Below are 27,282 nucleotides of genomic sequence, written 5' to 3' on the forward strand. Positions count from 1 at the left end.
GCGCCATGTGGCACCCTCCTCCTGTGGCCGGGGAGCAGCCGGGGATCGAACCGGTGCTGCAGAGGCCGCGGGCAGCTTCACAACCCAGCGCTCAACAGCTGCGCCACCGGGGAGGCCCCTCTAGTTTTTTTTTTTTTTTTTTTTAAGAGAAGGTTCACAGAACATTTTCTAGCTGTCTGCCAGGCAGCATACAGCTTGATTTCCTTGATTCATTTTTCAAACTATTCCATGCATTACTGTATTGCACAAATTGTTTTAATTTTAAATTGTGCAAAAGTGGTGAAAATCTTATCTATGTACAGTACATTCATGGTTTAAATTGGTATATGACTGAGGACCTTAAAGTCTTAGCCTTTTATTATCGGCCAAAATCCCCACAACAAAATAGTTTACAAAGTATTATAGCTTTTTACTTCTTTATGACCATCTGCAGAACTCAGGATGCTGAGCACTAAGTTGGTTAGGTGTCCCCACTCCTATACCTTAAATTTCAGCAAAATCTCATTAAGGTTTCTCATTAAATTGTTAAATGCAGTCAAGCAAGTAGTTAACAAAGAACCTATTTTCAATCATGCTTTATGGTTTTTAATATATAAATTAAAAAGGAAATTCAACCTTTATAAAACTGCCTTAAAATATCCATGAATTTTTCTGGGAAGCCACCTTCACAATTGCCAAGGATTCAGATTTACTGGTGAACTATTAAAACACTACAAAAGAATATTACTCACCATAAATACTAGAAGATTTTTGGCATAGGAAAGAAATGACTGAAAGGTAGGAGTCCTGGGTTCTAGTACTACTTCTATTGAAGGACATGGTGAGTTATTTCACCATTTGAACCTCAATTTCCTCACCTATAAAATGTGAGAAATTTGAGCTAGATGTCTTAACTTAGTAGACTAGTAGCTCTTAGTAGCTCTACTACTCCATATTTTTATTTTTTATTTTATATATTTTTTACATCATTTTTCATTTTTTGTACAATGTATGCATTGTCATCTTGGTTATAGTCCCCGTAAAATTCCCACCACCCTTGTTTTGATCCTACTCCCTTCTCGCCCCTTGTAGTATGTCTCTGGTTTATAGTTGCCTGTTGATTTTGATTTTTACTTTATTATAATTAGTCTTTTTCCTGATCCCTTATTTGGGTTTTCTAAATTCCTGCTATGAGTGAGACCAACGGGTATTTTTCTTTTTCTTTCTGGCTTATTTTGCTGAGCATGATCCCTTCTAGTCCATCCATGTTGCTGCAAATTGCATGAGTTTATCTTTTTTGACTACTGAGTAATATTCCATTGTGTATATGTACCACATCTTCTTGATCCAGTCATCTATTTGGGGGCATTTGGGTCATTTCTATAGCTTACCTATTGTAAATAGTGCTGCAATAAACATAGGGGTGCAGGTGTCCTTTTGAATTAATGTTGTTGTGTCCTTTGGGTAGATACCTAATAGTGGGATTGCAGATCATATGGAAGCTCCATTTATAGCAGATTGAGGAACCACCCCACAGCTTTCCATAGTGGTTGGACCAGTTTGCACTCCCACCAACAGTGCAGGAGAGTTCCTTTTTCTCCACAACCTCGCCAACATTTGTTGTTGCTAGTTTTTTTTAATATATGCCATTTTCACTGGTGTAAGATGGTATCTCATTGTAGTTTTGATTTGCATTTTTCTGATTACAAGTGATGTTGAACATTTTTTCATATGCTTGTTGGCCATTTGCATTTCCTCTTTGGAGAAGTTTCTTTTTAGCCCTTCTGCCCATTTTTTGACTGGGTTATTTACTTTGTTTTTGTCGAGTCGCATCAGCTCTTTGTAGATTTTTGTGATCAGTCCTTTATCATTTGTGTTGTAACACCCAATTTTTAAAGATGTTAAATACTCTGCCAAATAGAAACGAGTAATGTATTTAGTGGTTTTTGGGCAGAATCCAGTATATACCCATAAATAGCATCTCACTAATATTCACAGTATTCAGGAGAAAACAAAAACTATTATCTTAATATGTAATATTTGAGTCATGAACTGGGATAACTTGTAAAATACACAAAACTGTACATCATAATGAGAAAACAATGATTCTAGGGCCTCCCCGGTGGCGCAGCAGTTGAGCGCTGGGTTGCGAAGCTGCCCGCGGCCTCTGCGGCGCCGGTTCGATTCCTGGCTGCTCCCCGGCCACCGGAGGAAGGTCCCACATGGCGCGCAGACCTCTCCTGCCGCCCGCTGCTCCCCTCAGCAGTGTACTTCGGTCCTTCTGCCTGTTCTGCTCCCCGCTCTGGCTCTGGTGAATTCTCTCACCCTCCCGCGCTTCTGACTGTACCCAGTGCTTGTATAAATAAATAAATAAATAAAAATCTTAAAAAAAAAAAAAAATGATTCTAATCTTGATTATGATTGCAGTATCCAATTCACTAAATCATCTTTGCTGCTGTTTTGTTATACTTAGAATGTGTCTTAACACTTCTCATCCCCAATTTGCTCTCTAATGTATTCAAACCTACCCTACTCAATTTCTTCATGCTTGAAGTCTCCACAACATTCTCTTTCCTCTTCGATTCTGTCATTCAACTAAACACCAATGAGACAATCATCTGATTCCTAAAGATATGTCTTAGGGTACTAGGTGCTGTATGTCTGACTATTTACATAATTTCTATTAATTTTCTATATAAACTTCAACCACACAGAAAACGATATCATTGCCAACTCTACATTCAATACATGCTTGAAGCGTGTACCTTTATACAAACACAAAACATGCAAGTATAAATGGTTCAAAAGACACCAGAGGGGGCCTCCCCGGTGGCGCAGCGGTTGAGCGCTGGGTTGCGAAGCTGCCCACAGCCTCTGAGGCGCCGGTTCGATCCCCGGCTGCTCCCCGGCCACCGGAGGAGGGTCCCACATGGCGCGCAGACCTCTCCTGCCGCCCGCTGCTCCCCTCAGCAGTGTACTTCGGTCCTTCTACCTGCTCTGCTCCCCGCTCTGGCTCTGGTGAATTCTCTCACCCTCCCGTGCTTCTGACTGTACCCAGTGCATGTATAAACAAAAAAAAAAAAAAAAACAAACGAATAAATAAATAAAAACACATGCCTCTTAAAAAAAAAAAGACACCAGAGATTCTGGTTTTGGATTTTTTTTTCTCTGCAGCCTTTCTTGAATTTTCTTGTAGGAATCTCAAGCTCCTGGTATTTGAAATCAATGAACTGGTCTTCCATAGACTGGTTTGAACACCCCCTTCTGCATTTTCCACTATTGCCGTCTCTTAATTTGAATATCCTGCCCTAGCTGTGCTCCTCAAGAACTAAGCTTTGTCAATAATCTGTACAACCAGAACCTCAAACCAAGTCATTTGTTCCTACCTTGCTGTATATTTTTAGACTTGCCCCTAAAATTTGCAGACACAAACACACATTCCCTTTTAATTCAACAATGTGAGAGGCCACACCCTCCTACAAGAAGGGATGAGGATGCAAAATCTATCCTCACCAACAGTAGAGGTCAGGGAGGCACTGTATACCTAACAGACCAGGCACTGTCATCTCACGCTTTCTTTCTCACCCATTGGAAAAAATAATTAGGAGAAAACTGGAGAAACCGTAAAATTTCCTTATGCATGTAAAAACCATAAATATTTTAAGAGTCCATGATTTTCAGACCTCAAAGGGCTAAAATAATCAATCAGTATACTTTTGTGGCCACATGGTTTGTTAAAAACTTACAATCATCTGTATCACTTGGCATACAGTACCCTGTCCTGCCCCCTTTCCAGGACACTCATTGGTCCATCAACAAATGAGTTAATGACTGACTTCTAAAAGGACTCCTAGGTTTCCTCTCTAGTACAGTATCCTATCGCAATTCTCACTGGTTCATGCTCATGCAATCAAAACCTCCAAAGTTGTGCCTTATGGACAAAAATAGTGACTCCCTTTAGGGACCCCCAATAGCTAACTTGTGTTTCCTGCTTTTCCCATCCTGGGAAAGTTCTGGGGAAACTCAAGTGGATCTTGACCGTGAACAGACCTGGTACTAGCCAGCAGTCAGCCAGATCCTGCTCCTTCACTGTCCCCTTTGCCAGGACTAACCTGGAACTCAATGGGAGATATGACACCTGTGAAACTGGCTTTAGCACCCCAACCAGCAAATGTCTCCTGTCCTTCTGGCCCCCTGACCAAAAAGCTGTGACTACTCACCAATTCCCCAAAGTCACCTTCAGGTGGTGACATATGGGAACTGCTGTTTCTCAAGGATTCTGAGACTGCCAGAATGACTGACCTTCCACATCAATTAAATTTTTTTTTTTTGTGTGTGGGACCCTCGCTGGCGGCCAGGGAACGAACCAGCGCTGCAGAGGCTGCGGGCAGCCTCGCAGCCCAGCGCTCAACTGCTGCGCCACCAGGGGAGGCCCCTACTACATCAATTATTAAAAAATATTCCTCTGCAAAAAGGAATATGCAACTAAGCCACCCTTCTGACCTGAGACTAGGGAAGGAGACGAAAACATTATTGACTGCCAATGGGTGGATCAGTTAGCTGATAGTCTACTAAGTTCTAATTGCATATTTAAGAGCAAGCTTGCAATGAGTCCTCATTCACAATGCATTTCCAATAACAACTCTGGATCTATCAGCTACCTTAAGAATATGATTTCTGATTTGCTAGCACCTTCTCACTACACTTACTGAAGACCTGACAGGCCAGCGCAACTTAAGGAAGATAGGGTTATTAGAGGTCTGGTGAGGAGTCTGCACAAATAGAAGTGAATTTCTTTTCACATACAAACACGGCTTTTTTTTTTTCTCGCATAGAACTGGATCATAGCCTAGAGGTGTGTGGTGTGAGGATTTACCAGAGACAGAGTGGGAGCAGAACAGGTGGATCTACTGAAATACACTGCAAAGGAGAACAGTGGGCCAGAAGTGAAGTGAGGTTTGCCGCACCATATGTGGATCAGCTTCCTGGCCAGGGATCAAATGACACCTTAGCAGTGATAGCACATTGAGACTTAACCCCTAATCATGAAATAACACACTTAGTGACATAGCATCCCTGTCAAAATGGATGTATTCAATTTCAGGGTGCAGATCAGGTTCTCAAATATCAGGTAACATAATGTGAGTTTAGAGAACCCCATCTTTCCCTGATAAATGCCAGTGCTTTTAGTAGGGGAAACAGAAAAACAAGGACCACTGGCACTAACTATAGAAGAGCTCACCATTCCACTCATCTTTAAATTTCATCAATTCAGAGAGACCTCATTCCAAAGTTTTTATTTTTTTAAAACATTTACTGAACAGCTGAAATGACCCTAATGATTCATGCTCTAGAAAACCAGGCAACAACAAAGGTAACTTCATGCCCAGAGATGTTCTACCCCAAATCCCTTGTAACCTTCGGGTCACTACTGAGACTAAAACAAATAAGCAAAACTGATCAATCAAGAGATGGTTAAACATAAGCTACACTTGGCCTACACAGGGCCACACTGGAGTGGTTCTCAAAGAGCAGACTGATAGGGGATAAATAGAGACAACTACATTATCAGAACGGCCAGGTGTGCTTATCAGTAGCGTAGGCCCCATCACAAGCTTTACGCCTGCCAAACCACTGCCCTCAAGGCCTCAAGGTTGTGCAAAGTATTCAACAAATATTATAAAATGTTTGGTGACTGAGTATCTGCAGAAGTTTCCTTCTTTCTATCAAGACTGTTAATGCCAAGTATGCTTTATTCCAAACAGTGTTACTCAGAGTTGTCTAGACTGAAGCCAGTCCATGAACAATACAAAATTGAGTGATTAAAGAAACTATAGTAATCTGACAAATTTTATATTTGTTGAATGTAATAAGATATTTGACTTGTGCTTTTAAAGTTTTTACTAACAGTTCACTTTATTATGCTTTTCTACAGTATTACACTGTGATTAATTGAAAATTTAAAAAGAGGGCCTCCCTGGCGGCGCAGCGGTTGAGTGCTGGGTTGTGAAGCTGCCCGCAGCCTCTGCAGCGCTGGTTCAATCCCCGGCTGCTCCCCGGCCACTAGAGGAGGGTCCCACATGGCGCACAGACCTCTCCTGTCGCCCGCTGCTCCCCTCAGCAGTGTACTTCGGTCCTTCTGCCTGCTCTGCTCCCCGCTCTGGCTCTGGTGAATTCTCTCACCCTCCCGCGCTTCTGACTGTACCCAGTGCTTGTATAAATAAATAATAAATAAATAAATCTTAAAAAAAAAAAAAAGAAAATTAAAAAAGATATATCTTTCACTACACTTTGAAAAGCACCTAAAAGGAATGTGAACACTCTTTTTCTTCTGTAATCTCCTAAGTGATCTCCATCTGCTGCAAGACAAAGTCTAAGTTCATTAACATGTTTTCAGATTCTCCTTCATCTGGTCCCCGATTACTTTTTCTAGAGAAAACTTCCCAACCAGCATGCTTGGCAATGCATCAGATAAATGACAGATAAAACCACTGAATGGAGTTTTTAATAGGTCAAGTTCCCAAGCCCTAGGTTTTTGGGAAAAATAGCCAAGTCTATCTACTCAAGCAAATTCTCTAATTTTGTTTTGTGTGTGTGTCATAATGTGGAAAAAATCAAGAAGTACTAATGCCTGGAGTTCTCATTACAGTATACACCAAATTTTATGCTTTGAAAATGATGAAAAGCTTGCTTTTCTACTCATACACAAATTGGTTATTTCTAATCCAGGTTTGCCCCCTGAACTCTAATCTAAACACACATATAATTGACAGCTCCATTCACATGTCTAAAAGGCAATTGAAACTTAACATGTCCAAAATGAACATGTCCAAACTTCTGTTCTTTCTTAACATGTCCAAACTTCTGTTCTTTCCAAATGTGCTCCTCCTGCATTGTATTAACATCTCAACAAATAGCAAACTTCATCTTTCTCTCTCATATCCATTATTTGATCTATTCAGCAAACTCTGTCAGCTCCAGCTTCAACCACTTCTCTCACCACCTTTACTTCCTGGTTGAAGTCATAATCAAGTCTTTTCTCTCTTGGATTACTGTAAGACCACTTTAGTCTCTGCTCCTACCTTTGCCTCTTAAAAACTGATGGTGGGTAGGAGAGATTACAGTCAAAATAAGGGGGATGGAAATTGTATGGGGACTATAACCAAGATGAAAAAGCATACATTGTGCAAAAATGAAAAATGATGTAAAAAATATATTAAAATAAAATCAGATCAAGCAAAAGAAAAAAAAACAACTGATTCTGAATCAGGCATCCAAAATTGACTTGTATAATTTAAAACACAAGTCAAATAATGTCATCCCTTCCTCAAAACTTTCCAATAGCTTCCCATCTCAAACAGAGTAATAGCCTGTGTTCTTTCAATAATGTGTAAGACATGTTATCTGGTTCCTTTGTTTTCATTGACTCTCTTGCCTACATGGACCTTTGCTCACTTGACTCCAAGCAAACTGCCTGCCTGCTATTGTGTTAACTGTATTAACAAAATTCCACGTATGAAGGTCCTCACTTGTAGAATCTTCTGCATGGAATGCTCTTTTCTCATTGCTTTCTTTGCTAACTCACTCTATCACTTTCTTCAAGTCTCTGATCACTCCAGGTAGATTGGCACCCATTCCCAAAGCATCACCCTCCCCATCCCATTTATTGGCTTTGATTTTCTCCATAGCACTTATCATATAACCTGCTAGACAATTCCTTATTATTGGTTACAGTCTACTTTCATCCACTGAATCTAGGAAGGCTTTTTCTGTTTTGCCCAGTGCTTTAACTAACACCTAGAACAATGCCTGGCACATAGCAGGCACACAAAAATTATTATTGAATAAATAAATGCATCATTGTTTCCTACCTCTTGGTTTTTGATGATTTAGCTATTAGTACCTACAGGTCCTTTTCCCTTATTTTTCTCCCTTGTTAAAATAAATCCTACTTTCAGACTATGCTTAGGCATTAACAACAGAATCTTTTCCTGAACTTAATCCTTTGCATTTTCACTCACTGACTTACCAGTTCACTAAATGAACAATAGAAAAGAAGCCCTACAGCTACACCTTTGTGCAGAAAACATTTTACTCCCTCTTCTCACTAGTTTATTTTTCTCAACCGCATTCCTCCGATCGAATACACGATCCATCCGTAACTATAGGTTCTACTTGTTACCGCCCTCTTGCACTAAGCATTTGTACACACACACACCCCCCTGCACAGATGGTTCCAAGAGGAAAGCTATACATGGATATATTTAGGAAAAGCATGAAGCATACTGACATCCACCAGGCAACACAATCTAAAAAAGAAGCCATGTTTGTTTTCCACATTTTCCATGTTCTTATGACTGACAAATGCTGAAAGGTCTTTTCCTGGGTCCATTTTAAGTCCATTTCCATTAAGGTCTCAATTCCAATTTCCACCCATTAGGTATAAGTCACACTATTCTTTGGCATCTAAAACTTCAATCCTCTACTTTGTACCTTGGCCAAGATCTGACAACCTGAGATAGTCACAATAGTGGAAATTTCTCCAAGCTTACTCTCTCCCCTCCCACTTCCTGCCATGATCAACATCCACATCTTTCAAGGAAAAGGTTAACATCCTTGTTACAAGCTAGGAAGGCAGATAGAAAGCTGCTGGTTCATCTCTTGATTCATTCACCACCAGGAAACCACACAGGTAAGAATCAGTAACACAAGCCTTCAGCATTTCAATACTAATCATTTCAATACTAATCAGCATTTCAATACTAATAATTTCAAAACTAACATTAGGGTATGACTGACTTAATATTCCTGTATGCAAACACCTTGCTCAGTTCACATCTCCACTGTCTCCCAGTTAACCATGCCTTTGTTTTGTTGGCTGAACTTATGTTTACTTAGCAAAGTAACTGGTGTTTTCTGAGACTTTTAGTTAAGATTCACGGTAACTCTTGCTACTATCCTGGGCAAGATGCTCATGTGAGCTTCAGTTCTGGAGACCTACTATAAACTGTGCCTTCAGCAAGTCTAACTCAGCTCCAGAAAGGCAAGAATTCATAAGACCAAATAAATACACATTTCTTGAATGTTCCACATCAATCCATGCCACAGAAAATTTTCAAACCTTGCTTGGAAAGTCTCAACTAATCAACTGATTAGTTGATTTTGTTTCTGATTTATCTCCACTGAAAGCTATTTTTCTATCAATTGTTACTCAGTGTAATTTCTTCTGTTTCACTGTAAGAGTGGAAAATAATCCAAATGAGTCAAGAATGGTATGTTATTAAAAAATCAGATTACCATTTAAAAAAAAAACAAATGAAGTACTAATTATCTTAAATATTACACACTGCCTCTCTTATCCTCTAACATATACCCTCTTCTCCTCTGTCCACTGAATCTTATGACAAATCTATCACTTCCCAAATGCTTTAAAAAAGTAAAAGGTCAATGTCCATTCAAACTGATGTCCCCATCTTGAATGGCTCATTTTATAGGAAACCAGGCAGCAACTAATGAGCAGTTTCTATAACTACAGATAACCCGATATCACTGTCATATCAACATTACAGAGAACATCAAGTACAACAAAGAAAGAGGGAAAACGTCTCTATGGAAACCAAGAAAGGGTGGGAAAAGGTTCACTACTTGCATTATACTTGACAATAAAACAAAACCAAAAAATCCTTTTTTCCTCTTAATGAGATAGGTATGTGTGGCATGCCCAACACATTGCTCTCTAAAGCTAACCACACCAAATTTGTCAGTAAAAATGGAACCATCAAATTGACTAGAATGTACCAAGAGTTCATACAACACAGGTGAAAACATAGTGCCAGTACTCATAACAAAAAGGCATGTGCATCACAAATTGTTTAGAACTGTTTCCCAGCTTAACTCATGTCTACACTAACAAGGAATTATTTTTATAAGTTACCAAAAAAAACTAAACATTATCCTTCTAGATCTTTCACAGCATTTCTAACTAGTATAAAAACGAACTGGTTTCTTTCTTTCTCTTGCCACCCCTACTATATATCAAAAGTTAATAGGTGAATTCATGAGAAGACAAGCAAAATCACTAAATTTTAATACTAACACAAGGCCTATTTCAGCTGAAATTCTAACATACTCATCTTGTTTAGGTCACCCAATAGCCCCCATAAGGGTATTATCTTCATGGAAGAAAAGTTTCAGAAAACTAATTGACTTGTTGAAGTTGCAGTCAAAACTGCATCTTCTCCTCAAATTCTGTGCTCTACTGAAATTGGATGTTTCTGTCCCTCACAATAATCCCTGAGGTACCTCAAAGTCTAAAACTACAGAACTCAATTATGTTGTGAACGTACATTTCCAGTGTCAGGTAACCCCATATGCACTTCTTAGTGAAACACGTTCATAAAAAATTAAGAACAACTGATGAACCAAAGGCCCTCAATTTATACATGAAAGGACTACATGAGTGAAGGAAATGTCTCATGAGTGCCTCTCAACCAGCTAATGTAATAGTTGTGTATTAGTTTCCCAAGGCTGTTGTGACAAAGTACCACACACTGGGTGGCTTAAACAACATGAATTTATTTTCTCACAATTCTGGAGATTGTAAATGCGCAATCAAGGTGTCAGCAGAATTGCCTTCTTCTAAGGCCTCTTGACTTGATTGTAGATGGCCTCCTTTCTCTGGTGTCATGCCTTCCCTTTCTGTTTGTGTCCTAATCTTATAAGGAGTGGATTAGAGTCCATCCAGATGATCTTATTATATATATACATATATATATATTTAAAGATTTATTTAATTTTATGCATACAAAAACTGGGATACAGGCCAGAGGTGCAAGGGGGCGAGAGGATTCACCAGAGAGAGTGGGGAACAGAACAGGCAGATTGAAATACACTGCTGAGGGGAGCAGCGGGTGAGTCAGGAGAGGTCTGCAGCACCATGTGGATAGCTCCATGGTCAGGGATGAAACTTGTGCTGCTTATGGAACTTGTGGCTGTGGACAGCTTCATAGGTTGTCTTAACCCCTTGCGCCACCAGGGAGGCCCTTATATATATTTTAATTACCTCTTTAAAGGCCCTGTCTCCAAATATACATTTTGAGGTACTTGGTATTGGTAAAGGGGAGAGCATTAGGAACCAATATATAATTCAACCCTCTTGCCACCCAAAGTCATGTCCTTCTAATATGTAAATGCATTTACTCCATTCCAGCAGCTCCAGGGTCTTAATGGGATCCACCATCAACTATAAGTCCAAATGCCATCTGAATGTCATATATTAAGTTTGGGTAAATTAGATATATGATGCATCCTGAGACAAAATTCCTTTCCAGCTGGGAACCATGAAACCAGACAAGTTGCCTGCTTTCAAAATACAATGACAGGACAGGCATAGGATAGATATTTCCATTCCAAAAAGGAAAAATCAGAGATAGGTCCTAAGCAAGTCCAAAACTTAATTCCATTAGCTTTTAAAGCTGAACAGTAATCCTCTTAGGCTACAGGCTCTATCCTTCAAGTCCACTGAGGAGGGGACTTTGCCTTCCAGGCCCTCCAGTGTGATAGTTTCACCCCTTCAGGCCTTGGCTCTAACTCTGTGGTGGCAATGACAATCTGCCAACCTTTGAGTAGCTTCTTGGGTCATTCTATTAAGAGCAAAACATTCATAGCCAGATAGCTCTACTTATCTTGTAGAATCCAGACGTCTGACAGCCTTTCTTTATTTCATCCTATCTCTGCCCCTTTTAGTCCAAGCTGGCATTGTCTTTGCTGGCATAGTTCCATCTCCATTCCTGCTTAGATAGCTTCATGGATCTGTAAGTCACACGTTCATAATCTCTTCAGCAAATGCTTGTCTAGCAACAACCTTGATGTGGCCTCCAGACCATTCCTTCTAATTTTCACAATATGGACAGGCTGAGAAGCTTCTAAAACTTCAAATTTTTGTTCCTTTTTACTTAACATTTCTTCCTTCAATTTATGTCTCTCCTCTGCATTTTATTACAAGCAGAAAGTAGAAACCAGGCTATGCCTTTTAATACTTTACATAGAAATCTCAGCTAAATATTTCAGTTTATTACATACATGTTCTATTTTCCATAAAATACTGGAACACAATTTTGCCAATTTCCTTGGCTGGCCCTTCCTCCAGTTTGCAATAACATGCTTTCTTTTCTGCCTCAGATCTCACCAGAAATACACTGAACATTATTTCTTCCAACATTCTGCTCAAGATCATATATGTATATATATATGATATATACATATAAGCCTTCAGCAGAATTGCCTTTAACATCCACATTTCTATCAATAATATCACCAGGCAATATGCACCTCAAAAATTCCAATCTCTACTATACTCATGTCCAAAGCCATTTCTACATTTCAGGTATCTGTTAGAGCAGCATGCCACTTCCCATTACTAAAAGCTACTATTAGTTTGCTAAAGCTACTTAAAAAAAAATTTATTTATGCACACAAGAGCTGGGGTACAGGCCAGAGACGCTGGGGGTGAGAGGATTCACCAGAGACAGAACGGGGAACAGAACAGGCAGACTGACTGAAACACAGTGCTGAGGGAAGCAGTGGGTGAGACAGGAGAGCTCTGCTGTGCCATGTGTTTCTCTCTGGCGGGCCGGGGATGGACCTCATGCTGCTGAAGCTGCAGATTGCTTCATAGTGCAGTGCTTAAACCCTTGTGCCACCAGGGAGGTCTATTTGTTTGGTTTTAATAAAACAGTCTCCTCCTCAGTGGCGCAGCAGTTGAGCGCTGGGCTGCGAAGCTGCCCACAGCCTCTGCAGTGCTGGTTCGATCCCCAGCCGCCAGCGAGGGTCCCACAAGGCGCGCAGACCTCTCCTGCTACCCGCTGCTCCCTTCAGCAGTGTACTTCGTCAGTCTGCCTTCTCTGCTCTCCCCTCTGGCTCTGGTGAATTCTCTCACCCTCCCACGCTTCTGACTGTACCCAGTGCTTGTATAAATAAATAAATAAATCTAAAAAAAATCTATTAAAAAAACAAAAATAGAAGTCTAAGTAGTGGGGGCCAGGGCATCAACATGAATTTTTAGGAAACACAATCCATATTTTCTATTCCTATTCACTACTGTATGAATATAATACCACTCCTGCCCAGTCACTGTACTAGCTGATGATCACTTATTTATTTATTTTTTAAAGATTTATTTATTTATACAAGAACTGGGGTACAGGTAAGAGGTACGGGAGGGTGAGAAAATTCACCAGAGAGAGCAGGGAGCAGAACAAGCAGACGACCGAAGACATTGCTGAGGGGAGCAGCAGGCGAGGCAGGAGAGGTCTGCCATGCCATGTGGGTTTCTCCCTGGCTGGCCAGGAATCAAACCCACGCTGCAGAGGCTGCGGACAGCTCTACAGAGCAATGCTCAACCTGCTGTGCCACTGGGGAGGCCCTCATCATTTCATAGTGAGTAAAACAGGTACAATCTTGACTGAAAATAATGGGGTAAATAATCGTCAAAATGAATAAAGAAAAAGCACATATAACATGTACTTTGGCCCAAGTCTTCTACATCCACAAAAGCACTGTTGAAAAGCTCAAATGTAAAGCATGAATACAGAAAGGGATTGTGCAAACAGAACGTTCCAGGATGAGAAAAAAAATCAGCACATTGAAGGAAATGAGAGGTGGCTCATAGGACTGGAATACATAAAGTAGAAAGAGTAATAAAACATGAGGTTGGCTAGGAAGGCATGGTCCACATGACCAAATTCCTAAATATCATATTACGGTATTTATCCTAATAGCAATAAAATGGGAACAGGAATAAAAATAAAATGGGGGCCTTCCCGGTGGCGCAGCGGTTGAGCGCTGGGTTGCAAAGCTTCCCGCAGCCTCTGCCGCGCCGGTTCAATCCCCGGCTGCTCCCCGGCCACCAGAGGAGGGTGCCACATGGCACGCAGACCTCTCCTGCCGCCCGCTGCTCCCCTCAGCAGTGTACTTTGTCAGTCTGCCTGTTCTGTTCCCCGCTCTGGCTCTGGTGAATTCTCTCACTCTCCCGCACTTCTGACTGTACCCAGTGCTTGTATGTATAAATAAATAAATAAATAAATAAATAAATAAATAAATAAATAAATAAATAAATAAATAAATAAATGTTAAAGAAATTAAAAATAAATAAAATGGGAAGCACTCATATTTATCTTCCTTCCAGTAAAATCATGTTGCAGCATTTTGAGTAGTGTCCTAAGTAGGGCAGAAAATAACTATGGAAAAGCTAAAATTGAGATTACTTAACCTGAAAAAGGCAATAACTGAATATATACTATTTTTCAAATAGAGAACTGTTATATGAAGACATGCATCAGTACCAACTATTCTTCATTGCCGAAAAAGGATACTGTGTTCAAACTGAAAAGATATTTGAGCACTTGACTTTTTTTTTAAATTACACTTAGAATCAAAGTACTTTTGAAGAAGGTTTATGAAAAATGACTGATCTTTCTGTTGAATCACTTTATGGTTAGGAAAAATACTTGTAGAATTTTTCTCAGGTTGTCAGGGAATTCTTCTGCAGTATTGTAGGGCAAAAAGATGGTATGCTGGGCCTCCCTGGTGGCGCAAGGGGTTAAGACGCAACCTATGGAACTGTCCACAGCTACTGTGCAAGTTCGATCCCTGGCCAGGGAGCTACCCACATGGCACAGCAGACCTCTCCTGACTTGCCCACTGCTCCCTTCAGCAGTGTATTTCAGTCAGTTTGCCTCTTCTGTTCCCCACTGTCTCTGGTGGGTCCTCTCACGCCCCCACACCTCTGGCCTGTATCCCAGTTCTTCTATGCATAAATAAATAAATCTTTAAAAAAAAAAGTTGGTATGCCAATTTATTTAATTGTTAAGAGAACGGAAATCATTACCAAAGATGATACCACTAAATCTATGCCTTTTGCTGCTACTAAATATTTGTTGTGAATGGTCATAGTAAAAAAACTAAGTAATAATTTGTTATGATTCTATAAACTAAGAATTACTCTATTTATATGGGTTACAAATGTTAAAACATAACAAAACAAAAAACGTTAGCCCTGATAATTTTCAGTTACTGCATTCATTTTAGAATATTACATAAAAGTTCAATAAAGACAAGCAAACCTATTGTTCAAGATACGAATACATTAACAACCACATTTCTTCAACATTTCTCAAAGAGACCGCCACTGAATTTCTTTATAAATACTTAGAAAATCAGGCTCAGATAATCAGATACTTCTGCCCTAACAAAATCAAGTATGGCAAAACAAATATTTCATATCCTTTGTAATCACCAACTCTTTTTAATTTTAATCTATAAATAAAATTGGAAAATTCCACTATATCAGATAACATAAGCAAATGTAAAATACTTATAGCCACCTTATCATTCCAACAACAAAATACAATCCAACCTTTAGTAAACAATCTTACTTTGAAGCAGATATAAAATAAGAAAAAGCTAACATATCCTCTTGGACCAGTGAACAATGAAAATGAAAATTATCAATTTAAAGAGAAAGTAATAGCAAAAGTTTAATTTAATTATCACACAAGTAGTTTTACTAACAGGATTCTAATAAAAACAAATGAAAAATTCGCTTATCAAAAAAGGAACAGTAATTTTTAGACCATGCTTATAGAAAAGCAACTAAACAGTCTTATAAAAAGAGGAAAAGGGGACACATAGTATATCTAACAATTGTTTTACCTTTCCCAAAATTAAATCCTTCTGTACTATTTTCAAAACATGCTAATTTACATAATAAAATACTGGGAAACAAGCCCTAATACCAAGTATCACTCTGAAACAAAAGCATATGAAAATACTCAATAAATGAGTGTGTATAACAGTTATACACAAAATCTAAATTAGCATACTCCTACTATATCCTATTTAGTAAGGATGAACAAATATACACATACATATATATGCTAAACAAGATAAAGGTACTATCCATTAAAATATAAACAGCATTGAACGGTACATTAGAAATCATATTTCTATCTCACTAAATGTGATGCATTGAGAGTACTCTGTTTAGTTTTGGGAAAACATTTAAGAAAAGTTAAAAATAACAGCAGATTTTAAAACAACAAATAAAGATTATAGGACTCAGGATTGGCTTATCAGGGAGAAAGTTTAATGGCCATGAAATAGCTCACAAAACAAATGAAGGATGATAATGATTTTTTAACAAATATCATATAATTGGCTGAGGTTTTTCTCCTAAAAAAAAGAGTAAACCAAAAAAAGATTAAGATGAATTATAAGATCTCCAAAACGATTTCCATTTCAATTCTTAAATTTTAAGTGAAGGAACATAATCTAAGAAAGAAGTCTATCCAGTGTGAGATAGTTAGCTCTACAGAAAAATTCTAAGTAGGAGAACTAAAACATGCTATAGGACAAACCTTATAATTAATGCTAATAAACTATCCAAAGTATTTTTATATTAGAATTAAACTGTGTTAAATTAGAGAAAAGTAATACAATATATGGGTGACCTGAGGAACTTTTTAAAATTATATAGTAATTTTCCTATTTACCCTTTCTAAAATTGGGAAGTCCTTAAGAAAATGGTTTGAGAAGAATGAGGAATATATATATATATATATATATATATATACACACACTATATATTACATGATGAAAATACATACCATGTCTATTATGGAGAAAACTGTGGGATTAATACAAATACCATGTAACATTTGATGGTGAATTTAGGCTTACCTAAGTGATACCCTAATTACAGCTTAAAAATATTTTTGTCCCACACATGAATTTGCTGAAACATAATTTACCTGTATTACAAGTAGTAGAATCAAGTAAGGTGCTTATACAAATCAGCATTTCTTGGATATTCAAGGTAGTCGAGGAAAAATACTTAAGTCTTATGAAAAGTTAGATTTAGGTATGAACTATATAAAACTGCTCAACATTATCTACAAAATAGATTACATCAGTTTAAAATTCAATTGTAGAAAAACATTCTAGTTCCTACCCACTCAGGTGTTTTCATAATAAATAAAGGTTTATAACAAAAGATTATAAAAACATTTAAAATAAATTTTATATAAATTTATTTACACTTTAGATTTTTAAAAACTGTATTTTTTTTTAATTGAGGTAATGTTGGTATACAACATATGGGTTCACACCTCTTTATATGTATATTAACCAGATTAAACCCTCTACCAAGGCACCATAGTTTTCTACCATAGTCAACTGGGCCCCTTCTACACTTTTAACAACTTTCTGGGCACATTCTTTATAAAGAACAATCTTTTTCATTTGAAACTATTTAAAATTCAAGACAGGCTCACTGGTTTTTTTCAAGGGCAAGCAATAGGTGTGTTAGCTGAAAACAATCAACTCAATTGTAATACAGACTTGATTATGTGAGCCTAGAAAGCCTCCCCACCTGGCTCCCCTGTGAAGGAGAAAGACTTTGTGTGCTTTTGTGTGTCGGTTCCACTGAATTCATTACAATAGAGATGGACATTTGATATTCGTAACGATCCAACATCTGAGCAATCTTCTTTCGAGACACACCATGTTTATTCCTCCTACCAAAAAAGAAAAGGATTTTAATTCTTTTTCTTAGATTGCATAGATTAAACTGTTTTGGAGTAATAGTACAGATTCTAAATTAAATTTTATTTTGCAAATAAATATTAGAATATATATCTCATTTACCTGTGTTTTCTACGCATAAAAATTTATATTGGCTCCCTCAAAGTCTTTAATAACATTTTAAAAGGGTTTATGGATACCATATATCACAGCAAAATGTTAACTTTTTTTTTTTTAAACTTATTTATTTATCTATACAAGCACTGAGTACAGTCAGAAGCGAGGGAGGGTGAGAGAATTCACCAGAGTCAGAGCGGAGAGCAGAGCAGACAGACCGACGAAACACACTGCTGAGGGGAGCAGCGGGTGGCAGGAGAGGTCTGCGTGCCATGTGGGACCCTCACCAGGTGGCTGGGGATCAAACCGGCACTGCAGAGGCTGCGGGCAGCCTCGCAACCCAGCGCTCAACCACTGCGTCACCGGGGAGGCCCAGCAAAATGTTAACTATTATACTTTCTTCACACAGACCTTACTACTCAATTACTGAACCACTAAATTAATCTTGTCCCTTTTTAACATTCAAATTCAAAGATTATGAGACATTGTTTTGAGAATTATAGAAGACACAGCTGGACATTATAGAACTTATAACAATCAAGGGTTTTTTTTTTTTTTTTTTAATTTTTAGTTGTTGTGGGAATCCTCCTGTTACATTTTAAAAGTGCATTATCAATACCAAATTACTACTAAACATACTACACCTGGGCATATCCCACAAACCTAATTTGAGGTAAAGAAAATAGATATAATGAACACATACTGTATGATTACATTTATATGAAGTTTGGAAAAAAGGGCAAAATTGAACTATAGTGTTATGGCACAGATGTTTTAGGAAAAAAAGAAGATGCTTTATAGAAAACCAAGGAAATAATTGCCAGGGAATTACTACTGGGAAAAGGAATACAATGAACACTCTCATGACATGTGTAATGGTTAAGTATTTGCCTTATAAGAAATTTGTCAAGCTCTAGTGGTCAAAATGGAAGGAAAAGTACAAGGAAATATGGTGATGTTCATGGGGGCTATGGAGGTGGGAGACTATGGGGACAACAACTGTACAAAAATGAACAATGATGTAAGAAAATAAATCAAAAGAAGAAAAAAGAAATTTGCTAAGCTGTATATTTATATTTATGTACTCTTCTATAAGTGAGTTTAATTACAACAAAAAGTCATTTAAAAATTATTATTGAATCTCAAAGAACATTTTAGTTTATTTTACTCTGATACTTTTCTGTATTTCATCAATTCAATTATTCAGTATAACTCAAGTCTTTCATTTTAAAAACTTCTGTCTTGGGCCTCTCCGGTGGCGCAGCGGTTGAGCGCTGGGTTGCGAAGCTGCGCACAGCCTCTGCAGCGCCGGTACCATCCCCGGCTGCTCCCTCCGAGGAGGGTCCCGCATGGTGCACAGACCTCTCCTGCCGCCCGCTGCTCCCCTCAGCAATGTACTTTGGTCCTTCTGCCTGCTCTGCTCCCCGCTCTGGCTCTGGTGAATTCTCTCACCCTCCCGCGCTTCTAACTGTACCCAGTGCTTGTATGTATGTATGTATGTATGTATGTATGTATGTATAAATAAATAAATAAAATCATAAAAAAAAACCTTCTGTCTTATTCTACCTGAGGAGCAACATACACAATTAAGCAGGCAAGTAATACCAGACAATAAGTCTATCAGTTTACCTCTTCACATACGAATATATGGCAGGCAAATCAGAAAAGGTAAGAAAGGGACCGAAAGAAATGAAAAGCGGGCCTTCCTGGTGGCGCAGCGGTTGAGCGCTGGGTTGCGAAGCTGCCCGCAGCCTCTGCAGTGCCGGTTCAATCCCCGGCCACTGGTGAGGGTCCCACATGGGGCGCAGATCTCTCCTGCCGCCTGCTGCTCCCCTCAGCAGTATGTTTCGTTCAGTCTGCCTGCTCTGCTCTGCTCTGCTCTCCGCTGCTCTGACTCTGGTGAATTCTCTCACCCTCCTGCGCTTCTGACTGTACCCAGTGCTTGTATAAATAAATAAATCTTAGAATAAAAACAAAAAAAGAAAGAAATGAAAAGCAAGTGGGAAAGAATTAAATTAGTTGGACACCCAACTAACTTATGCTATACAAATAACAAATTTGAGCTGGAAGAGGGCAAACTGATGTGGAAGTTAAAAACTGGTTTAAAACAAGAGATGATAGTTGCACAACTTTGTGAGTATACTGATAGCCACTGAATTGTACACCTTTATGGGTACACTGTGAGTATTTCAATTATATCTCAAAGTTGCCAAAGGAGGTGGGATGGGGAAGAAAAGTAAAGAAATGAAGAGTCAGGAAAACTGATGACAGGAGGGGAAGGGGATAAAGGTAAACACACATGGAAGAGCAGGGCTGAAAATAATACAAGTCCACAATCCCTAACTACACATTCTGAAATCTAAAATACTCTGAACATTCAGTTTTCTGTTGACTCATATGCAGCAAATCTAACCAGAACTGTATTCATTTACACAATCTACCTAGAATTGACATTAGATTATGTTGAATTTTTTTCTACTTAGAATAACTGGTGAGGATTTGCTGCAGGAAAAATGAGATGTTTGATTATGACAAGATGCCCTCAACACTGCTAAGGGGTTTTTACAATTAGGTGTATGTACTATATTACCTTTCTGCAATTCCTCCCCTCCCCCAAAAAAACCTGAATTCTAAAACACATTGATTACAAGAATCTTTGGATTATCAATCTCTAGTAGTAGAGAGAGAAAAGCAGGGGGAGGTGGATGAAAGCACCAGGCACACAGGTGATATGACCTAAAGCAGGAAAGAGATGAAGTTGGAAAAGCAATGCAGAAGTGGTCTAGCTAAAAGCCAAGGGGAAAAACCGCGTATCTTTCCCTAAGCTCTGGATCTCCATTAGCATTCCAATAACACTGTGAAACAATGTAGGTATTCACATAAGTAGCCAAAACACTTACCAAGGAAAATTTAGTAACATAACAAGGCAAAGGGACTCAAAACCTTGAATTTAAGTCAAAGTTCCTCTTACTACAAAGTAAAAAGTAGTAGCCCCTATTCACAAGTAGCAAAGATATAACAAGCAAAAGCTAGTAAAGAAACTGTGTAAAAAGAAAACAAAGAAAAAAGATAAGGATTCAATAAAATTAGAGCGCCTTACTTTTCTAATTCTTCAGGATCAAATTTCCACCAAGTTTCAGGTTCATGAAACTCTACACTGTATCCTTTTCCTATGGCCTACACAAAGGAAAGAAAGAAAAAAATTCAGAGAATATTTTTTTAAAGTAAAAAAGAAGGCAGCAAATAATAATTTCATTTAGATAATACTTTTAACTTTGCTCAAACAAGAAAAATTTTACTTTTAAAATAAAATGCTACATTTGTCCTTATTAAAATATTCAGACCACTTACTAGATATTCCAATAATTAGCCTTAAGTTCAGGCAAGACTAACAAGGTAATAAGCATGTTCCTTAATAATCACCATTCCCAATTTTTCAAAAACTAATAAAATGAACATTAACTCTTTAGAAGAAAAAGACAAATGTGTTAATAACAAATATCAAAGTAACCTAAATTTCATATATTAAAAAAAACTCATATTTCATATTTACCATTTCCACATATGGTTTCATTTCCCAAGCTTGTGTATTAGTGTTGTCTATTATAACTGGAGAGCGCCCCTGATTGATGGCCTGTTTTGCTGAAATAACAAGTAAATTTAAAAAAAAAAAAAATTTAGAACCTAGTTCATAAATAAAATTTAAACAATTCATTATTAAGAAATTCTCTATATCTCTATATTTAAACCAAAACTGCAATATTAGTGCCATTAATAATAATTAAATAATAACTCGGATAAACTGAAAGGGAATTAAGAAATATAGTCACATGTTATGTATGTATATTCTCTGGACTGGATGCTGGTTATGTCCAACTAGCTATAAAGGAAATTTGGGGGAAAATATTCTGTCGAACTGAAAGTTAATGAAGCCTTCAGTCCAGAGCTAACTTTCATCTACAGGAAATACAAGATCAAGTTACAAAGGAATATGGTCTAAGTATGAGAAGAGGTGAACACTTATTTGTAGCGGGGAGGAATATCAGGGTAAGGACAGAGGTGCAGAGGTGAAAGAATTTACCAGACAGAGTGGAGAACAGAAAAGGCAGATTTATTGAAATAAACTACTAAAAGAAGCAGCACATGAGATAGGAGAAGTCTGAGGATTTGGGGCTCTTTTTATATCCATATTCACAGGCTTTTCTGATGGGGAGTTGACTGGAATATCAGGTTTCCGTCAGCCTTCCCTTCAAGTGATGTCTGGGTTCTGTATGCCCTGTTTCCACATTCTCCAGAATTCTGACAGCTCTAGGTCATGTAGACCCATGGTCTGGTTCCCATGGCGATTTTATCAGATTCCCTTTCTTACTTTGTGTCTCGTAGCAGTGTTCTGCTGAGCAAAATGCAGACTAGATTTTAACTTTCATAAATGTACCCCGACATTACTGACATCGAAAGATGGAGACTGTTAACTGAAAATATCAACTTACAAGACAACATGTATAATCTTACTTTGGTTAATATAAAGAGGTGGAAAGAATTATTAAGTTATCAAAAAGTATATCTGCAATGTAATGCTTTTGAAATAAGACTTTTAAATTTTTTTTACAATGCTGTAGATTTATCATTACTAACAAAACTTTATATATCACGTAACTAAATACCACAGTTCAATTGACTGTGGCTGTTTCTTAGTACTATGATTCTCAAATTGGGACAGGAAATGAAAGGAACTTTTCTAAACTAAATCTTCCTCCCCCTTCACCATCTCTTGCCCTGTGAAATGGGAATCACCACCACAGTGAGCCAATACTAATGACAACAGCACAGTATGTACTCCTTAAGTGTAACCAAATAGAAAAAGAACCCATGATAAGATTTAAAAGACTGAGGGGAAAAAATGCAATGGCATGGAAGTCGTCTTGGTGTTTAAAATACAAACCACTGATTTCTACATAATGAAAACATTTATACAGATATCTAGGGCAAACAGAATTGTAAAGGTTAAACAGTGATGACTACAATGAAATGCATATTTGGGATGACATCTCTAGAATATAAAAGAAATATAGAACTTGGGTCATAAACAGGATACCAAGATGGTACCATCGCCCACTATTCCATCCTCAAATAGAAAGTGATCAAACCTTTCATAAAAATAACCTTATTGTAGAATTCTCCTGTTTCATAGTTATGCTTATACCTCCAAGAAGTTACTTTCTAGAAGAGGAGCTCATTAACCGACTCTCTGATTTGCAGTAATCCTCTTTCCACAAATAATAATCATCTAATACCACATTCTATTACTCCAAGAGAATAGAGCTCCTAAGTCAACAGTGTTTGAATACTCAAATAATGAGTCATTTTCTTAAACTAACCTTCAGATGCTAAGATTATTTGAAAAACAAATACAACGTTTGGGTAAAGTAAGGTATCAGAATGTTGCCTGGAATGTAAAGGCATTTAATAAGTACTTGTTGAAAAGGGAAATTTTGCCCCAAATTAAGTCATGATTATAATTTTCAAAATATCTAATAATTGCCAGTTATTTTCTAGAACATAAAAATTAGTTGATATTTTTATACTGATAATAAACCAGAAGTTTATCTAGATACCACTAAATAGTTCAGCAATTAAAATTTACATGGCATAAACATTTTAATTAAATATTCTAGACTAGTATTACAAAGAGAAAAAATGTCTTACTCGAACTCCCCAATACAAAAATCACACACTGGCTCAGCCTACTGGCTCTATTCATGCCACTATCAACCTATTCCCCTTAATTTTACGCTTCAAACATTTTTGGAATTGCTATGCCATCATTACTTGATCTGGGCAATAATGTTCTGAAGCAATTTTAGAAATCAAAAGGAATTAATATTTTTTGAAATCTTTATGCCTCTCTAATATATTTGTTGAAAGTCAACGAACCATTACCAGGAATTAGCCTTACAATCAAACTTACTTCACATTTAAATTTTCCTGTGAAACTAAGCACTGAAATAGATCTGAAACATTTTACTCAAAAATATCCTCATTGAAATGCCTTACTCTAAAAATTGATAATAAAAAAGGAATACATTTATTCTGCTTTTCCTATATATAATGTTCACCTGGGTACTGCTAGTTGCTAGTTATAGTTGAAATGAAGAGCTCCATGACAGAAGAATTCTCACTACTACACACAGGAAGAATGACAGACTTAAAAAATCACTATTTTGCTACACTGAGCTCATCCAGAAAACATTTCATTGCTAAATATAACCACTACCGATACTAAGGTTGATAGGGAATTTTACAAAGGAGGGAGTAGGCTGTCTCTTTGAAGATACAGATCAATCTTAGGACAACTAGGTATCTGCTTGTCAAATATAAAAAATTTAAACCTAATAAATCCTCCAGACTAGATCTAACTTCCATTTAAAGAAATAACTGGAAAAAAAGAGGCAACAAGCTAAATAGTTACCACAAGAAAATAATTGATAAATAAAGAATAGTTATGGAAAATTTGACAGGACAAGGCAAGTTTCTGCAACAGGTTAAGAGCATGTGGCATGAGGGCAGGCAGAGATGGGGGAGGAATTGCTATAGATTTATATAATATAAAGAAACAAGAAACTAAATGTGCCCCCAAGAACCTTGTTTGGACCCTGATTCAAGCAAAAAAAAAAAAAAACTGTAAGGAGATTATTTATGACAATAGGGGAAAGTCCTTCTACAGATTGGATAGTTCAAGATTTCATGGAATTGTGTTCTTAAAAAATGGCACTGCAGGGCCTCCCTGGTGGCGCAAAGGGTTAAGCACTGCACTATGAAGCAAACCACAGCCTCTGCAGCATGAGTTCGATCCCCGGCCAGCCAGGGAGTAACCCACATGGTGAAGCAGACCTCTCCTGTTTTGCCCGCTGCTCCCTGGAGCAGTGTGTTTCAGTCAGTCTCTGCCTGTTCTGTTCCCCACTCTGTCTCTGGTGAATCCTCCCCCCCTCCGTCTCTGCCCTGTACCCCAGCTCTTATATGCATAAATAAATAAATCTTTAAAAAAAAAAGGCATTGCAGTTAAGTAAAAAGAAATGCACACACACACAAAAAAAATGACTAGAATCCTCTTTAAAATACCTCAGCAAATTAAGGGGGTAGGGAACAAAAAGGATAGAAAAAGTCAATACAGCAAAATACTGATAATAATTCTGACTGATGGGTGGGTATATGGGATTGATTGTAATTTCTCTACTCAAGACTTAAGAATGTTCATAACAAAAACAATTTAATCATCACTGCATTCTTCATCTTTTTAAAAGTAAATTAACTTATATGCATTTGCTTACATAGTTCTAGATCAATAATATGCAATCCTGACTGCACATCAGAATACCCAGATGACTTTTAAAAAATGTCAATGCTTACAGCCCACTCCAGAACAAACAAAACACAATCTCTGGGCTAAGACACAAGCATACATATATTTTTACAAGGATCCTAAGTAGTTCAAATGTGCACCATAGTTAAGAAGCACTATTCCAAGGTGAAAAGAAACTATCATGTGCCTCTACAAAATATAATTTAAGGGCCTCCCCGGTGGCACAGCGGGTTGAGCACAGAGCTGTGAAGCTGTCCACAGTCTCTGCATCGTGGGTTCAATTCCTGGCTGGCCAGGGAGCAACCCACATGTCACAGCAGACCTCTCCTGTCTTGCACGCTGCCCCCCTCAGCAGTGTACTTTGGTCATTCTGCCTGTTCTGCTCCCCACTAGGTCCCGGGTGAATCCTCTCACCCTCCCTCGCCTCTGGCCTATACCCCAGCTATTGTATAAATAAAAAATAAATCTTTAAAAAATATATATAATCAAGTAGATTTTTTGGTAGAATAATATTAATGAGAAAAACTTAATTATTCACTGGCATTATATTAAACCTTAGGAAACACAGCAGTACTCCTTAAAAAATAGTTTTTTGGGGGGCCTCCCTGGTGGTGCAGCAGTTGAGTGCTGGACTGCGAAGCTGCCCGAAGCCTCTGCAGCACTGGTTCAATCCCCGGCTGCCAGGCGAGGGTCCCACATGGCGCATAGACCTTTCCTGCCGCCCGCTGCTCTCCCCTCTGCAGTGTATTTCGTCAGTCTGCCTGTTCTGCTCTCCGCCCTGGCTCTGGTGAATTCTCTCACCCTCCTGCACTTCTGACTGTACCCAGTGCTTATATGAATAAATAAGATAAATCTTTAAAAAAAAAAAAAAAGCTTTTTTGAGAATACCTAATTGTAGCATGAGAGGTCTCTGAATTTATTCGAGATATAAAATAAAGCCTATCAAAATGCCCTGCAACTCTCTTTTACCAGCTTATATTGGTAAACTATTTACAGTTTACTAAATACCCAAATTATGATTTTCATAAAAACCATGATTATGCAAGGCAAGTATAATTATCACTGCTTCTAACAGGAAAAACTTGAGTTTTAAAACTGTTTAACTCACTTGCAAAAGCAGCTGTTCAACTGTCTAAATTGCTCCAAGTCTAACTTGAAAATAAAACCCACACCCTCTGACTCTTAGTCAAACAGTCTATGCCATTATAGACACAAAACAAACCTCTGTTCTGGTTCCAGTCATGAGCATCACCAAGTTGATTAACATTATACCTGTACCCATCTTGATGGAGAAAATAGTCATCAGTGCTGAACACAATGCCATCACGACTCTGACCAAGCAGAATTCTGTTAATAAAAGAAATCATAAAGGTGCTATTTATAAAACCTATAACCATCAGAAATAAGCTACAGAGGAATGGCTATTAAATAAATTTCTTTTACTTACCTGTAAGTATATAGCAAAAATACAGCACAGGAACTGAACTATCTTAAAAAGCTTTCAGATTTCGGAACTTCCCTGGTGGCGCAGGGGTTAAGTCTCAGCACTATTAATCTATCACCAGCCACTGCAACAAGAGTTAGCTGGCTCACATGGCCCAGCAGACCTCTTCTGTCTTCGCCCACTGCTCCCCTCAGCAGTGTATTTCAGTAGATCTATCTGCCTGTTCTGCTCCCCACTCAGTCTCTGGTGAATCCTCTCACAGCCCCCCCCCCACACCTCTGGCCTACACCCCAGTTCTTATATGCATAAATAAAAATAAATCATTAAAAAAAAGCTTAGACTTCAACTATCACTTCACACTTAAATCCACATAATTATAGCCGTATCAAAAAACTTTTTTTGATAAATGGATAAAGAAAATGTGTGTGTATATGTGTATGCACATGTACAGAGACACACACAGGAATGTTATTCAGCCATAAAAAAGGGAAATCTTGCCATTTACAACAACATGGATAAACTTTAAAGGTATTATGCTAAGTGAAATAAACCAGACACAGAGAGGTAAATACCATATGATCTCATGTACATGTGAAAAATAAAAATATTAAATACCAACAAAAATCACAAACTGGGGCCTCCCCTGGTGGCACAGGCAGTTGAGTGCAGCGCTGTGAAACTGTCCACAGCCCCTGCAGCGCGGGTTTGATCCCGGCCGGCCAGCGAGAATCCCACATGGCATGGCAGACCTCTCCTGTCTTGCCTGCTGCTCCCCTCAGCAGTGTATTTCACTCAATCTGCC

The 27,282-nt window shown here is 38.1% G+C and overlaps 1 protein-coding gene across 3 annotated transcripts in view; it reads right to left on the minus strand.

Annotated features, from left to right (window-relative positions):
* LOC119258826 (NEDD4-binding protein 2-like 2) overlaps positions 1–27,282 on the minus strand; it is a 79,749-nt gene that overhangs the window by 38,100 nt on the left and 14,367 nt on the right. The window contains exons 3-7 of one of the 3 annotated variants that reach the window (XM_054701884.1): positions 26,259–26,383; positions 21,230–21,318; positions 20,777–20,853; positions 17,408–17,552; positions 10,026–10,688 (exon numbers count right to left, since the gene is read on the minus strand). In XM_054701884.1, coding sequence (XP_054557859.1) covers positions 10,599–10,688; positions 17,408–17,552; positions 20,777–20,853; positions 21,230–21,318; positions 26,259–26,383 — 526 coding nt within the window. In that variant the 3' untranslated portion in view covers positions 10,026–10,598. Of the gene's footprint in view, positions 1–10,025; positions 10,689–14,140; positions 16,210–17,407; positions 17,553–20,776; positions 20,854–21,229; positions 21,319–26,258; positions 26,384–27,282 lie in introns of those variants that run through there. The other 2 variants (XM_037527144.2, XM_037527145.2) reach the window with 2 other exon arrangements.

The sequence above is a fragment of the Talpa occidentalis genome, unplaced genomic scaffold (assembly GCF_014898055.3).
Source record: "Talpa occidentalis isolate TD23 unplaced genomic scaffold, MPIMG_talOcc4v2.1 talOcc4.5, whole genome shotgun sequence".
NCBI lineage: Eukaryota > Metazoa > Chordata > Mammalia > Eulipotyphla > Talpidae > Talpa > Talpa occidentalis.